This window comes from Gasterosteus aculeatus, chromosome 6 (genome assembly GCF_964276395.1).
Source record: "Gasterosteus aculeatus chromosome 6, fGasAcu3.hap1.1, whole genome shotgun sequence".
NCBI lineage: Eukaryota > Metazoa > Chordata > Actinopteri > Perciformes > Gasterosteidae > Gasterosteus > Gasterosteus aculeatus.
This window is the reverse complement of record NC_135693.1, coordinates 5162208-5179156: the sequence shown is the minus strand read 5'-3', so window position 1 is coordinate 5179156 and position 16949 is coordinate 5162208. Positions and strand designations below refer to the sequence as shown.

General features: G+C 44.7%; 2 protein-coding genes across 4 annotated transcripts; one reads left to right on the top strand and one right to left on the bottom strand.

Annotated features, from left to right (window-relative positions):
- Window positions 1-28: 28 nt before the first annotated feature.
- On the top strand, window positions 29-9712 carry kmo (kynurenine 3-monooxygenase). 2 transcript variants are annotated; one of them, XM_040178085.2, is made up of 15 exons: window positions 29-205; window positions 1393-1462; window positions 1634-1731; window positions 2182-2271; window positions 2797-2845; window positions 3267-3354; window positions 5643-5808; window positions 5920-5991; window positions 6572-6693; window positions 7270-7417; window positions 7500-7557; window positions 7649-7731; window positions 8434-8535; window positions 8625-8684; window positions 9185-9712. In XM_040178085.2, exons 3-15 carry the CDS (start codon window positions 1720-1722, stop codon window positions 9347-9349), a joined length of 1215 nt encoding a protein of 404 aa, XP_040034019.1. In that variant the 5' UTR covers window positions 29-205; window positions 1393-1462; window positions 1634-1719; the 3' UTR covers window positions 9350-9712. The 2 variants fall into 2 exon arrangements, with proteins under 2 accessions (XP_040034019.1, XP_040034018.1); XM_040178084.2 differs by lacking the exon at window positions 29-205 and adding an exon at window positions 757-1084.
- Window positions 9713-10167: 455 nt separating this feature from the next.
- opn3 (opsin 3) lies at window positions 10168-16591 on the bottom strand. Of its 2 annotated transcripts, none has more exons than XM_040178094.2 (4): window positions 16134-16591; window positions 14132-14451; window positions 11110-11361; window positions 10168-10925 (listed from the first exon to the last, which is right to left on the bottom strand). In XM_040178094.2, exons 1-4 carry the CDS (start codon window positions 16450-16452, stop codon window positions 10650-10652), a joined length of 1167 nt encoding a protein of 388 aa, XP_040034028.1. In that variant the 5' UTR covers window positions 16453-16591; the 3' UTR covers window positions 10168-10649. The 2 variants fall into 2 exon arrangements, with proteins under 2 accessions (XP_040034028.1, XP_077960701.1); XM_078104575.1 differs by having other exon boundaries at window positions 10168-10874.
- Window positions 16592-16949: the final 358 nt, after the last annotated feature.

Here is a 16949-nt window from a genome sequence, read left to right as displayed (position 1 = left end):
GCTCTGCGTGTGGATTTTTGTTCAGCGTATCATATCGGTTTACGAAGACCAGCCTACGCATTCAATTTACGAAGCATTGAGAAGTTAACGCAACCGATGCACTCGTGTGAAATAGACAGGACGCAGTTTGTGTACAACTAAATGAGCATGAGGTGTATTTTACTGCCGATGCATTTTATCAAGAGTCTTACCTGAAAGTCTGCAGGTACTGTACACCTGCACCCGCCAGGAAGTTACAACACTACAAAGCACAATTGGACTGTTGACATATTTCTTTTAAAACGGTCATAATAGAATTCGTTTAACTCTGACTTTTGATATTGTTTTATGGGTTGTACATGTTATTGTTTCATGTTTACGTTTTGATCATGTTTTTTCCTAATAATGTAGCGTGACGTCATTATTGTAGTGACGTGTTTCTTGTAAACTGATTGTTCAATAAATCATCTACCTGATCGAGGTAGTAGTACTCAGTAGAACTAGATCAAGTGACACGTGAGTTGGAGATTCTCAATGTTGTTACGATGTCTATATATTACACAGCGAAGCTATTCGTCAATACCATTGGTTCTGTCACTGCAAATCGTAGAATGTAAATAAGAAGTGCAAAAAAAGCCAAGAACATTTTGACATCACACCACTATCAGGTATGCAAGAAGCGCTGAGTGTCGTTGCTGCTCACAGCCACTAGATGGCAGCAGTTGTTTGTCCAATGACGTCGATCAGAGAAGAACGTCGATCGATCCGCTCACTGCTGTTGTTGTCCCGTCTCTTTTTATCCTGGAGGGCTTATGACTGTACTCAGGTTGTCATTAGATTCATTTTAAGAAAACCCAGTCAGGTCCAGTACAGCAGGACGGGTCATCCGAGTTGACAAAGTCACTATGAATTTGCACCTCAGCACTTTATTTCCTCGCTTGTTCTTGCATTCCACGGGAGTCTTTTGGCTCCTCCCCCGTTAAATCATTACACCACCACTTCTGTATAGCACTCTGAACTGGACAGTGAGAAGGTTCAAGACACCTGAAGCACAATGGAGAAATCAACAGACAAGAAAAAAGTTATAGTAGTGGGCGGTGGTTTGGTAAGGAAAGTCGATTATAAAAAGGAAATGTTTGTCTTGTCTTTACGATCTCTTATATTGACCCTTAACAAGCCGACTGTCTTCTCCTAAAGTGGAGCTGTAGGCTCTTGTTCGAAGTCAAAGTCGTATTGCAGTCAAACATTTAAACAGTCTGCAAATACAATTACAAACGCTGTGTCTTTAACTATGGATAAGCTGCCAATACAGCTTTGTTGGGCAATAATTCGTTGGGCTTTGTTGGGCAATAATTCGTTTTGTATGTTGAACTAAAGTTCTGAGAAATGTCCTTTCTCCCCTTCGCCATTGAGGTTGGGGCGCTGAACGCCTGCTTCTTTGCCGAAAGAGGCTTCAATGTGGAACTGTTCGAATCCCGCGAAGGTAGTATTCAAACCTCTTTCAGGAATTAACATTGTGACATCATGTCCCTCTCTGAAGAGTAGATCCATTGCATACGACTTACAATAGTCCAGGAACATTGTGCAAACACAGGTTAAAAACATAACTGTTTCACCTAGATGAAACAAAGATGTTTTGTCTCATTTTGGTTAGATATCCGGCGGGCCGAAGTTGTGAAGGGAAGAAGCATCAACCTGGCTTTGTCTCACAGGGGTCGGCAAGCACTGAAGCAGGTCGGGATGGAGGACAAGGTACGCAGCGAGTAGACCCCGGCCTGTTTGTTTATTGATCTGAAAGATAACACAATAGACACGCATGGCTCATCCACTGTTCCTTCCCTCGTTATTGTACACCACACTACCTACGAGGTGCAGCCAACCGAATAGAAAGCTCTTTTAATTTCTAATAATTGAATTGATACATTAATGGCCGGGTCCCCTGTCATGTGTCCGAGCTGCTTTCCCTACTCGCAGTTCACCCAGGATGTTTTATACCTACGTCCATTGTAAGGGATTGTCTTTGTTGGTGCACATTGACTGCACTGAGCTTGATATGCACGCCCCAGAAGCTGGGCGACCACGTGTTGGACGGTTACTTTGACACCGAAAACATAGACTTTGCCAAAGTGAATTGTTACACTTTGCAGAAATATTTATCCTGACGTAAATGCATGTCTTTTCTTTCTGTATACTTTTCCTTAGATTGTCTCCCAGGGGATCCCCATGAATTCAAGAATGATCCATTCATTAAATGGGAAACAGTCCCCGATCCCTTATGGGAAGAAAGGTCAGGTAAGCTGACCATCGTTATGATGTGAGAAATATCTATAGATATATTTATATAGATATATTATGACCAAACTGAAATACGATCCTATTGTCAACTGTACAGTTTTACACAAACTAACAATTATAATTTATTTGATCCCAGAACTGTGCTTATCATAGCCACACATTCATAGTCAAACAACATGTGTTTGTTTACTGTGACGACTCAGAATGTGCCAAACGTTGAACAGTGCGCAGTGACAACTGGTGCAGTCTAACTGAAATAATGTCACAAATCAACCGAGCATGGTTAGTGAGTCTGAAAACGTATTTTAATTACCCGGCTGGCAGTTTGGTGCTAGATCCCGCAGGGGCTCGCGCGGTTAAATAAATCTAAAATAAACCATAAAGACAGTGAGAGCACGCAAGGGCACAAATGGGGCGACAGAGGATCAACGCCCGCGACTTCCTGCGCCCATTTGGACTGAACACTGTCACAGTTTATGAAGCGGGACGTTATTGCACTTTAACAGATTATTTTCCTTTCAGTTCATCCTGTCAGTGGACCGAGCCAATCTGAACAAAGAGCTGTTAACAAGTAAGAACGTCACTAGTCAACATGAAGTCAAATGTTAGAGGTCGTTTCTGTGAAACCAACAATTCAGCCTGAATTGAACGCCATCAGTTCTACTTTTTGCTTCTTTCAAGCGCTTGTTTACGCCGCGGGCCGTCCGGGGGCTGTCATGGTCTTTACGGCCTAAAAGGATTTCGCCTTACGTTAAGATAACTATTTTTTTGGGGAGTGTGGCAATCAAAGCATCACCAGTGTGAGAGCTGCCCTGAGCCGTGTAATCAGCATGAGGTTGTTCCCCTCTGCAGAGGCAAGGATTTAACCGCTTGCTGGCAGCATGTGTCCTTGAGGCATTTTATTGGAGTGGTGAAAGGCTCCATGTGCATTTGAACCTGATGTTACCTGTATGCTGGCATCTGTCGTATAAGCTCACGTTTTACTCCCACAGAGGCAGAGACGTATCCAAACACAAAGTTGAACTTTGACCACAAACTGCTGGATTGGAGAGCTGAAACAGGGCGGATGACCTTTGCCAGGTAAATAGTTACCCATCTTACTCACATGCACCTCTATAATCTGGATCCTTCTCTCTTACAAATATTCATTCATTCATTCATTCATTTCCTGGAGAATAACCCCAGTCATCTACCGGCTGAGGCTTAAACCGTAACCTGGTCCTGAACCCAAATATAAACCTAAACATGATTTATCTAAAGCTTAACTTTATCCTGAACGTAACCTGACCCTAAACAATGCCCCTAACCTTTGTAGGTGATGTTATATATCATGTTACGCTATTTATTCAAATTATTTTGATGAACAAATGTTTTAAATGCAGCAGTTACCACAACAAATCGGTGCCATGGTATTATTTGGTTTGTGTTGTTTAGTGTCACTTTAACATACACACAACCTGACACCTTGTTCCCCACGTGCAGCTGTTTTTTTGATATTGTAAATTTTGGAACATCTATATTTTATCCGTCCATAATTGCTTTGATAAGGGATGATCAAGATTCCTTTGAATGTCCTAGATTTGAAACCCAAGCTAAGCTTTGCCTAACGAAACCTAAACCTAAACCCAACAACAACAACAACAACAACAATGTAATTCAAACAGTTTTATGTCCACACAACATGAGTAACACACAAACATGTGTGTGGAGGGAATTTTAGGAAGAGGATGTGTAGATTCTTTATTATAACTCTAAACATGTTAAGACACATGGCTTTGTACATGTGTGTACGAATTGCTGTTTTTTTATTTTGTATTCTCATGCCTGGTGGCGAGACGTGTACCTTGTTAACACTGTGGATGTGAACGTGTTCACTTACTGCAACAGTGGAAACACACTTTAATGCACCTCAGTCATGTTTTACATAAAGTGTGCCTCGAATGCAAAAATCCCCCTAATGTACACGGACCCCCTCCGATCCTCCTGTCCTTGAACTGTGACGGCACCTATTTCCTGTCTCCAGCTTGTGTGATTAAATGTACTGGGGGAGCCGGTTGCAACTGGGATGGATAATGTTCAGAGATCGGCACCATCAGCATGAATTAGATGCATTCTAGTCTGGTCTCTGATCAAGTCATAATCTACTGTAGTGCTGTAAATCTAATAACGTTAATGAAGTTTAAATGGTCAATGAACACTCATCAACAATCGGATGAATTTGGGAAGGTGGGGTCACATGCACACAAGAGGATTGTCAGACTCACTTCAACTTCAAACATTTTTTAAATTTACAGAGCAATTTTACCATTTACTTTCACATCAGGGTATTTCCACAATATTGTAGTTTTTATGTGAAAATCTAGCCGATAAGTGACCTAATAATACACCCACTTTGCACCGATGGTGAAAGCTCTCTTTGGAATCAGTGTTAAGTACGTTTGGCCTGAACTATCTTATCATTGTTGAGTTGACGTGTTCTGGAGGGGAATGTGACGAATAACGTGTGGCTGCTGTGGTATGAGAAGTCTTGAATTCAAGCTTTCATTAGACTATTTATTAGGTTTGAAATTATATATTTAGGTTTTGATGTAAACAGACCCCATAATGAATCTGTCAGTTGCTTTCTACTATCACCTAGTTACGATAGCAACATGATTTAGTAACGCTTCATGTGTTGGCCTGCTCCTCCCCTTTCCTCAAAGATGTCAGCCAAAACAGATGAAGAATATATTTCACTGACGTCTAAGCTGAAGAATTATTCAATAAGCTACAATACAAACATCATTATGTGCTCTGGAAAGGATCATAAAATGGGACGATAAAGTGCCAAAATAATATTCTCATGTAAGTAACTGATGCACGTTCATTTTTCTCTTTTACATCACATGTCATTTAGTTGACGCTTTTATCGAAAGCGATTTACAATAAGTGCATTTCAACCATAGGGATACAAAACAAAAGAACAAGAAACAAGAAAGTACAAATTCATCAAATACTGCTACTGCAGGAATCCCTCTCCATGTGGCACGGTGCATCTGTGTTCAGGGATGTGGGGGAGACTGACTCCTGCTGTTCAGAGCAGCTTTTAAAGTCGAGGAGCAGATGGGCCGAACTGCATGCTGGGTGTGTTTTTAAATGAGATGCCATCACCTTGACCACCATGGCGTAAAGGGAAATGAGCCTTATACACAACAATCGTTCAAAGTGTCAGGGAAATATGTAGCTGTTACTTTGGAGAAAATGTATCCTAAAGTTTCCCATTTCTGTTTTAAAGAAAAACACTCTTTCAGTTGTAATATATAAAAAACAAATAGCTAGAGGACTTCATTTTAAATGTCCGGTACAAATGTCACTGCCGTGGTTCTCAGGTCAGATGGCTCCAAAGAGCAGATCAACGCGGACCTGATTGTGGGCTGTGACGGAGCGTTCTCGGCCATCCGCAAGCAATTCCTCCGCCGCAGCCGCTTCGACTACAGCCAGACCTACATCCCCCACGGCTACATGGAGCTCACCATGCCACCCATTGACGGAGAGGTCAGTCCTCCGAGTGGACGTCCCCTCCTTGAAGGGGTCAAGATGCCTGTAATGTAAGCCTCGCGAGCGCTGGGCTCCAACGTCGATTTCCTCTGATTCCTTTGTCCTCAGTTCGCCATGAAGCCTAATTATCTGCACATCTGGCCACGAAACACCTTCATGATGATCGCCCTGCCCAACCTGGTGAGTGCGCATCTTAGGCGTGTGTTTAGGCCGAGCTTGTAAAATGAGCAATGGGAGCTGTTTGTTTCTGAGGGGATTACCTCACATCTCTTGGCGAAGACAAAAGCATAATCAATTCAGACAATGTCGGGGTGTGATTGACCTCTGGGAGGTCCTGTCCTCGTTAATTGGAGTTAATTAGCCTAATTCACAGAGCTTCACGACCAGCAGTGACTTACTGCAAAGCGCCTGCTGCACCAACCTTCACGCCGCCGCTCTTTGTCTGTGTTTGTCAGACTTCTCTCCTGGCTCGGCTCAATTATTGTGCTCCATTCAGGGAGACCAGGTCAAGGCAGCCAGCAGACGTTGGCGTCCATTCACTCTGTCACAGCCCTAGTTCCTAAGGAACCGTCTAGTCTGGGCTGACGGCACGGCAGCAGTATACATGTAAACGGCTCATTCTACGACAACTAGTCTTGTGAGATTAAACACTAAAGGAAAAGAGAGTTGCTGATATGATATTCCATTTCTGCCAAAAGATCCCCTGCAATGTGTTGCAATAGATTATTGATCTGACTGTGTTTGTGTTTTCTTATTTTAGGACAAGACCTTTACCTGTACCCTCTTCATGCCCTTTGATGAGTTCGAGAAGATCACCACAGGCGACGAAGTCATCGACTTCTTCCAGAAATACTTCCCCGACGCCATACCACTGATCGGAGTGTGAGTGACTTCCTCTCCTTTGCTCCCTGCACCTACGCGACCTCACAAAGCACTGTCATCCCTCGTCGTCCCGTCGGAAACATCCGCAGCGTCCACAGCGTCCGGCCAAGTGCAAAATCGCAGCCTAACAGTTACAGGTTGGTTTGTGATGCCGTTTGTGGCTTCGGGTGACGCGACACGGGAGGCATGAGGTGCAGAGACGCCCGAGGCAGACACGCACCCACCTCCCCTCTGGGTATGTCTTATTTGCAGCGCTGAGGCAAAAACATTTGTTTGGCTGCGTGATCCAGGTTAGTCTGAGCAGCTTATAAAGCGCCTGACTTTTATACATCTTGTTTGAAACAGGGAGTCCTACAACCTTTATCTCAGGTGAATTAAGGTTCTAAAATTGAGAAGTCGAACGACACAAACAGGAGATAAGTCACGTTTGAAATAACTAACACAGTGGAAATTTGCCAACACGGGCTGTTAAACAGTGGCGGGCGGCTTTTGCTACAAACAAAAACCAGAGTCGGTTGCAGTGCAGAAAGAAAAAACCCCGACACGAGTTTGTCATCGTTTTATTTCGGTCCGCAGCGATGCTCTCAAGACGGATTACTTCCGACTGCCCGGACAGGCCATGGTGTCCATCAAGTGCTCCCCGTATCACATTGAAGACAAATGTGTCCTCATGGGCGACGCGGCCCACGCGGTGGTGCCCTTCTACGGACAGGGGATGAACGCTGTAAGTGACACTCAAAGGAGCGGGGGGGGGAAAAAGCCCATTTGAATAGAGGGAGATTCATTCGTCTGCTCATGCGTCACAGGGCTTCGAGGACTGCATTGTCTTTGGAGAAATATTGGATCAGCTCAATAATGATTTCAGTGAGTACCCTTCAAGGAAACAAAGCCCAAAAGAGACGGAGAACGAGTGGAAGGCATCATCGTCTGTATTCCTTTGTTTTGCCGCACTCAGGCGCCGTGCTGCCAGAGTACAGCAGAGTGCGAGTTCCCGACGACCACGCCATCGCAGACCTGGCCATGTACAACTACATTGAGGTCATTTGTCCTTGTGCTTTGAAATACGTTGCTTCACACAACATTGTAGTGGGGTTCAGGTGTCTATTGAATGTGCAGTGATCCCACTGTAGGAGAGGTTTTGCCTTCAACACACGACAGCAGCAGATTAACATTGAGCTCTTTGAATAAACACTCACCAGATGTTGCCTTGAATTCTTGAGAAAAACCTTTCACGAGAATCATGAAAGTCTTCATGAAAGTAGAGTAAAGGCGAAAGCAACGTTTCTGGCAAACAGACGTTTAAAATGAAAAGCCAGGGAGTGTTTTGAATTGTAATGTTAATGCCGAGGTAACATATGCTTGGTTAAATTCAAATCATCTTAAAAAGTCATCTGAAATTACAAACAAGATGACGGCCCGTTTCATTTGGTCGCTTGTGATATCCTCCTCTGTCCAACCCCCATCGTGCCCCAAGTCACGATGACAGCGAGTAACCTTAAAGTCTTTACAAAGCGCTGCATGGAAGAGCCATCCAGTCAGGTTCTGTGTCTGCTTGCTCTTAACATCTGTAGAAGCCACACTCTCCTCCACATCTGACTAACCATCCGTTCAGTCAAATTCCAGCTCTCCAAATTTATTCAGACACATCTCAAATTGCAGAACTTTGCTTTAGCTTAACCTCCCCGTTCCTGCAGAGTGGAGTTCACTTCATTAACATGTGTACTTGTTCCCGTTTTGTAGATGCGAGCCCACGTCAACTCCAAATGGTTCATTTTCCGAAAACATGTTGATAACTTCCTCCACTTCCTCATGCCAAGCACGATAGTTCCACTGTACACAATGGTAGGAATGCTGACATCCTAAAACAGCATTGTCCCACTGCTGGCTTCGTTACAAAGTCCAGATAATCTGCTTCCCATCACTTCCTCCAGGTCACTTTCACCAGGACAAGGTACCACGAGGCCGTGGACCGCTGGCATTGGCAGGACAAGGTAAGACACGCTGACAAATATGTGTACCACTGACTCTTTTTGAGAGATACTTTATGCCTCTGTACAGTTTAGTGTAATTCGTGCCTCCTTTGACATCCACGTTTTATTTGCAATGAGCGTGAAAGGTGTTTCTTTTTCTTACACAAACGCATCGTTTTGCTGCAAAAAGCACATTTCTCCCGTCTGGCTGTGACGAGCCAAGTCGGTCTGCCCTCCGGCGCTGTGCTGAACTGTCTCCATGGATCCTCCATCAGCGGGGACAGACTCCACAGCCTCCGTGGTGTATTTTCAAAACCCTTTGGATTATATCCGGGCAAAAGGACACAAAAGGGGATGGGGGGGGACAGGGGCATCTGCAATCATGCCGCAAAAGGCTTGACAGGGCGTTTTCTCTGCATTTTTGATGTGAGAGTGTTATTCCTAAAAAATAAACACTTTTCAAATGACGTTTGCGTATCCAGTAGCTTTTTCCAAAAATGTGATGTTTTGTTTTTTCACAGGTGATAAACCGCGGCCTGCTGTTGAGCGCGACAGCAGCTCTTTTGGGAGGCTCCTACCTGCTCATTAAAAACCCTCCTGATATCAGCAAGCTCATCAGGCCCGCTGAGAAGATGTGGGACGGGCTCGTGGCCCTCTGCAACCCCCGAGCGCTGGCTCGGATCTGACAGACAGAGAGTCCCATTTTAATTAGGGTTTGATTGAATCCTCTGATGAACACAGTGAGAGCCTTTGACTGGCAAATGAACGTAGCGATATGAGGACTTAAATGATGGACGCGTTGATTGAATGTAGAATTCCTCAACATTTAATAGCTGTGTGACTGATTGGAATATTTAATTGCCATCCAAAAACATTGTCACATTTTTTCATTGAGAGAACCAAAATGGCAGTATTATGCAGTATTAAACCCACTGGCAAGGAGTATTAGTATGGAGTATTTCCAGTGATCAGTTGGGAGTTACAATACAAACAGTCAATACAAACTGTATACTGAAGAGATAAATGTTGAATAAATACGTGTTTCTCCACTCAGTCTTTGGGACTCAAACAAGCCTTGAAACCACAGTGACGCCTCTCGATAGACATTTGGAAAGAGTTGCATGATTAAATTGTTTTTGCCCCGTTAGCACAGAGCCACAGCAGAAGTTAGAAGTGAGGCGTGGAACTCGTGGAACTTGTTTTTTTATATTTAGTTAAAAGAATAGCAAGAAAACAAGCACGTTTTTTTCCCCCCTATGACATTGACTCAGTTACGCATTAAAATGTTCTCACTAATTAAGGGTTTTACCAGCCATGGACATCCATGATCGCTGAGGAACCAGGCGGTTATGAAAGGATCGTCTCACTGCAGCACTCCGAGGTCGCGCTCGCATCTCCTTTCATCTAATCACACTTCACACTTAGAAAAACACCCAAAGTCATTTCACAGTGACTGCTCTGACCGTCCCACTAGAGCTTCTCAAGGGAAATGAGATACACAACCTTTGGTAGCTTAAAATAGGATTTCTTTATTGAATCCATTCACAACAATGTATTATGGTTTGTGGCTGAAAAGCAAAAGCTTGTTTTCAATGTTTCACTGAAGTTGGGTACCAACTGAAAAAAGGACGTCCGTCATCACACGTCGATGCAATCGAGTTCCCAACAGCGCCGGCCTCTAAAAATCTCCACGCATTTCTGCAGTTGTGCTATGTTTGACATACAGGTGTGATTCTTTATCTAAAATAAACATTTAACTAGTCGACTACATCTTCATGTGCTTCTATTGCCACAGCTGATGGTGGAGGACAATGTCGCCGGCTGAGGCAGAACACTCTCATTCAGGGAGCCAGTTGGGTATTTACAACCTGTTGTAGTATGTAACTGTGTCCGGAGGTTAAGACCGGGTTATTTTTGGTTCGGTTTGGCATGTTCGGTCCTAAGGCATACTAAGTGGTGGGCTTGAGGAGTCCTGTTGCTTTTGGATCACAACGGCCTCACTTGAAAGACGTTAGCCTCCGAGGACTCTCGAGTGTTTGATGTCACGTCCGTGTGGCGGATGTCATTCCTGGTGATGATGAAGACAATGGAGGAGGAGCTGAAAGTCACCCTCTTCTTGGGCCGGACCCTGCCGCCGCCGCACGCCGCGGACACCACGATCGGTCGAATGGGGCGCTGAACCGGAGCCAGGGGGCGCTCTTTGAGGTTGCACTGCAAACACGTTACCCGCGAGCAGAGCAGCTGCATCAAACAGCGCCGGAACTGTGAACAGGTCAAACACACACATCGGTCTCCAAGGACACCCACCGGTACAAAGGTTATTAAACCTGGGACAACTATGATACTATGATGCAGATATTATTCACATTTTTAAATGGATCTTTTACAAATGCTCCTCTACGACAATAAAATAGATTAAAAATGTACTTTTCACAGAGCTACCGACCTTTCTGCTCATGAACACGCAGATGAGGGGGTTGTAGGCCGTGCTGGACTTGGCAAAGAACGAGGGGATGATGGCCACCGTGGGAGAGACCATGTTCTTCCTGCCGAAGGCCTCCATCATGGACACCACGGCGTAGGGCGTCCAGCACAACAAGAAGCAGGAGATCATCAGTAGGAACATAACGGCCACCTTCTTCTCGTATCGCAAGATCTTGATGATCTGAACCGTCTGGAGGTCCTGGATGGAGCGCAGCTATGTGAAATGGGGGAGATTAAGATGCCGTCATGAGAGGATGGTCTGTTTTGTGACCAGATTGTCTCTGGGCCTGTTGATCTGCACGGGCACGTGAGGATGGCTGGGATAGATGTTAGCATGTTGGCTTTTCCCAGTTGGGAACAACTGACCTCAATGACCTTCAACACAATGTGACCTTTTGCAGCTTTTGTTTTCAAATTTTTATTTCATTTTTTAACTGCCATATTCTGCCATACAAGGCTTGAAGAAGAACATACTATTCTATGAACACCTTTACTTTTGCTGTAAAGGGCATTTCAACGTGGGGTTCTATGCGGATTGACTCGCTTTTGGAGCCAGCCTCAGTTGGCATGAATTTTGGGACTTCTGTGTAAACATTTCTCAGCAAGGGGAGGACACATCCTAAACAAACATTACTGCTGTACAGGCACAGGGGAAAATGTCCTTTTTATCTTTGTAAATTGCACATTGTCTCACTACAATTGAGACCAGAGAGACACTGTGTCTCTGTTTGCATGTGTGGTTTACTATTGAGATCCCATATTGCCTTTGCTCAAACGCACGCTTTTGTGGGTAGAAGTAAGAATTATGGGATGATGCTGAGTGCGAAAATGCACTATAATAGTAGCATGAGTGAGGAAGAGTCATTCGGTGAATAAATTGCAATAGATCCCCACACTTACTGGTCATGACACACCAAATCTAGGTCGCAGCTTTGCATATTGAATTAGGAAACAATGCATTTCATTGATAATTTATCTGACTTTTTATTTGTGGGAGGGAGAAGTTCTATAGACGTTATATAGCATCACTTTCGATCATTCCTAAAATAAGCCTTAGCAGAACTGAGAGTCCTGACACCGAGAAGGTTTCTATCTAGGAGACCAGCGTCTGGTGACGGAATGCAGCTAAAGTGGGGAGCGTTTCCTAGACTCCCTCAAGACTTCTGACGGAATCACTGAATTTCAAATATTTGCTTTACAAGAAGCCAAAAATAATCTCTATGGTTCAGAGTACATCTCTTTGAAGATTGTCAGAACATCTCCTCTGAGGCTGTGAAGTATGAAATCCTCCCAAGACCTCTGAGGTGTAAACGTCCTACGAGGTACGAGGAAGAAGGAGAAGCAGAGATGGCTGCCGTACCAAACGGTCCGATTTGATTCATATTGCATATTTATTATGGCTTGCTTACTCTCCTGTGCAAAACACTGTACAGGCAAAATTCTCAAAGGTACAGACACTGTTTCTGTTTAGAGAATCTTGGTGCTGTCGAATTTCTATGAGACACACTTTCTATGTATTTTTTTCTTTTGCATGAATCATTCACAAAAATGCAAATTCTTAACTGTCATCCTCACAGGCTGATCACAATTCTTATTTTTCCAGGCTGTCTTCAGCGACAGCTAGAGGCCCCACAAGTATCAGTAGAGGTACAAGGAACAAAGAGCTTTCCGAGCCCTGAAGGCACAACAGCCTACTGTGATTTAAAAAAGCTCGTAATGAAAGAGGAGAGAAAGTCAGCACTTGGTCAGTGAAGTTTAAAGAGTTTAAATGAATTCAAATGCACGATTTGTCACTTATGAAACTTAAAAAAGTTAAAATACTGAACCCTTCTAACAAAGGCCCGTGGGCTCGCTTAGAAGCCATCCTTACCGTGACGACACCAGTCACAGTGTGGATGATATAGTGACCTGGAGTTCAGTTGGAGTCTTGGACTGAATGAGCGGTACGTCATTTGTATAAACTGAAAGACACGTGCTACGGGGTTTGAAGGGGCAATCACTTAAAAGGAAACGTCCCGTCTCAACTGTTGTGACAACGGAGTGAAGACGAACATTGTTCATTTGCACACAACACACCAACCCGGTCTCACAGCAAAACATGTGATAGCTACGTCGTGGAACGTGGTATTCTCACGCTTTTCTCCCCAACACGATACTACGGTTTATTTTGGCCCATTCATTTACATTGCCTTGCAACTACGTCACTAGAAACTAATAAACGGAAGGTCTTCTACATTCTCTGATAGAACATTATGAAAATGTAACGCATACTTCTCGCTAGAAATGCCATAGAAATGCTGATGCATTTATAATAGATAATAGACCAACAGTCCGCCATTTCCTTTTTTTTTAGCTGAGGGGAAGTTGATAGTCACGTGACCTCGTTGCAAATCAAACGTTGCATTGTCACGCTTTCTCCCCAAAAAGCGTGAGCACACCACGCTGGTCCACAGCGTAGCTATTACACGTTTTGCTGTGAGACTGGGTTGCAACACACACATTCCAAATAAGTCCGAAATGTTTCTCTTCAACGCAGTTTGATCGGCTGATGTCACAGACTTGCAAGGACCGCGCGGCTCGCCGGGTGTTCAAATGTGATCAGACATGTGGTCTGTCAGAGAACAATGACGTGTAATGTAGAAGCAGTTCTCCACAGTAAAGAATTCAGGCATTTGAAATGTCCGTTTGGGTGGTCCACAGATGAATTAATGATGAGAAAATATGAAAGCAAGTAAATTGTCTGTTAGCTATGTGTTGACCTGAAATGAGAAATCAGTTCACATTGAGATGTCATCGTTTTAATTATACATATAACACATTTAACACTTCTGAAGGCTACATTGGTGATGACAAGCAGCTCAGAAAGATTCCCAGTTTTTAGTCCAACGATTTGGATCAGCGAACCAACATTTAGTCTATATGTTCTTCACTCTGTTTATTAGTACAGCTGATTCCTGATTTATCAAAAAAGGCGGACGACCTACCATTTGCACGGCGTAGAGGATGTTCCCATAGCAGTAGATCATGATGCCCACTGGCACAAAGAAGCAGGCCAGGAGGAAGAGGAGGATGAAGGAGGCGTCGTTGGGGTCCTTGGAGGCCCAGTCCAGAGAGCAGCCCAGCCGGTGGATCTCCAGCGTGTAGCGGTTCCACCCCAGCAAAGGAGCGCCCGTCCACACCAGGGAGTACAGCCAGATGTGGCCGATGGCCCGCCACGCCCAGGGGAAGTCCACCACCTGGGCGTGGACCACCCGGATGTAGCGCTCGTAGGCCAGGGACGCCAGAGTCATGATGGAGACGATGCCTGGCAGGACAGGGGGGGGAGGGGGAGCAGCGCGTTTGATGCCGATCAGCATATTTAAGCAGTCTTTTATGAATACCTGCCCTCCCCACACACACACACACACAGACCTCTGAGATCTGGGTTGCATAAGCTGCATTGATCCGGCGTCTGGTATTCAAATAGCAATAGCTTTTAGTCTTGTGTTTATCTTGTGCAACATTATGCTTCCGAGCTGCAACAGCCAGAGGACAGTTAACACACACGCATGCACACAAACACACTTCTATGCAATCACACACCCCAATGTACTTTTAGTCTAAATGTTTTTAAACTTTTAGGCCGTAATATCATCTCTGGATGTGTGTGGTGAAAGCATCAATTGACACGCACACTAATTACAAACACACCATGTATTTGGTGACTTGTTTCAGGTTGTGCATTCAGCTTCAGCCACAGCTACCCAGCTAGAGTTTCAGGCAGCGGGATAGATGTGCATGGACAGAGCTGCCAGGGGGTATTCTGTGTGTGTGTGTGGCACAATGACACCGGCCCCCTCTGAATAACACATAGGAGGAGGCAGATAGATAACCGCATGTAGGTCTCCTGTGCGGATAAAGCTAAGGGATCTATTTGTTTATCAGGTGCCTTTGCGGAAGAATTTGCCTTTTTCCGGATTTGTGATCTTGCCATTGCATAACGACGTGACCTTGGGGTGGGCTTTCACATTTAGTAATGCCCCCATGTACACATTGACAACTTCTGTTCTGTCAATGACATGGGGGGTTCTAACAACGAGGTGTCACAACGATTTAGATCTCCGCCATCTTCTGAAATCTTGCCAAAAAGCCGACAGGCGCCACATCCCTTCAAGGCTCAATGTCATTTCAGCAATGAAGGGAGAAATCACAATAACACGAACACGCACGTCAACTTTTCATCTGGACGTAAACACCCGGTGTGCTGTTATGATTCGAAAATCTCATCCGTGGCAAACTTGCAATGCACAAAAAGTGCTGACATGACTGAGGCGGGAAAACGTTCCTTAGATCATGTGCAAGGAAGCCAATGTCAGTCGGAGGACAGTGGGGAGATGGAAGGTCACGGCCACGACCTTTAGTGCTCAGTTTGCTGATAAGCAGCAAAAAGCCTGAGGCTGTGCGGCTCTAATGAGCTCATTACAGCACATCCATCACCCCTGGATTCAGGGACCTGGCTGAACTCTGATGTTACAGTGAAGTAGAGGCTGTAAAACTGGTGGCAGAATCCTTCCTCTGCATAAGGCAAAATGTGTCCCCTTAAAAAAGAAAACACAGTCAGAGAACATTTTAGTATCTTTTGATTTAACCGCAGCACATCGCTGACACGAAGGTCATTAAATTGTATTTTAACCCTCCAAAAGCTGAGAGACAAAAGGTGCCACCATAAAAAGAAAATGTGCTCATCTGCCAGCTGCTCAAACATGTGTGTTATGAAAACGACTTCATGCGTTAAACATCGCTGTGTGCTGTGGGTGAGCTCATCTCTGCCTCCCAACTCTCACACCGCGTGTGCTCATTTTCCCAATCGGTCAGAATACTATTCATGCCCCGAAATAGGCATAAATAGATTTAATACATCCGTCTTCAACTATTTCAGAAAAGAAAAGTTAACGCGACGACACTGACGGATGAGAAACGAGGATCTCCTCGCGTGATCTCTCTCACCAAACAGGCTGTTGCTGAAGCCGTCCCAGATGCACGTCGCTCTGCTCCAAGTCCAACCGCCTCTGATGCACGAAACAAACGTGAAGTTTATCCCGATGACGGAAACCAGCAGATCACTCAAACTTATGTTGACCACCAGCAAATTGGTGGGCGTCCGCAGCCTCTTGAATTTGCAGTAGAGGACGATGACAACAACGTTGTTGCAAAAGCCGAACACCCCGATGGTCCCGATGGCGAAGGCGAGAAGTTTGTAGGTGCCGACGGCGAAGATGGAATGGTCCGTACTTCTCTCCTCTCTGGTGCCGTTGTCAGGATTCATTGCGCGGATACAAACTTGGTGCGTGTGCGGAGTGGTGGCTGCGCGCCTTGTGCACCGGACGCAGCCGCGGTGTCCGCGCCGCTCCTCCCCGCGCCGCCGATGCGGAGCGACCCGAGACTGCGGCTGCACAAACTATGTCAGTGCGCACGTTCGTGTGCGAATAGCGGGCAATAGTTTCTGAAACGGTGCTGGGAATAAATGCATAAGAGCATATCGGAAAGTGCGGTGAAAAACTGTAAATTGCATTTTATATTTCACACTTTTATTTTGAAAGTCTGATTGAAGTATCCAATTTTTTAATAGTTATTTTCCCTAAACAAAACGGTTCTCATTTTTTACGGGTGCAAAAAAACATACCGTAATGTCTTATTACGTCATTATGTCACTTTGCTTTTTACGGTAACCTCTGGCAACCACAGCTGCCAGTAATTTACCGCAGCCTATATTTCACGATTTTTTTTTACAGTGTAGATTAGCCTTCAACTTCACAAAGATCA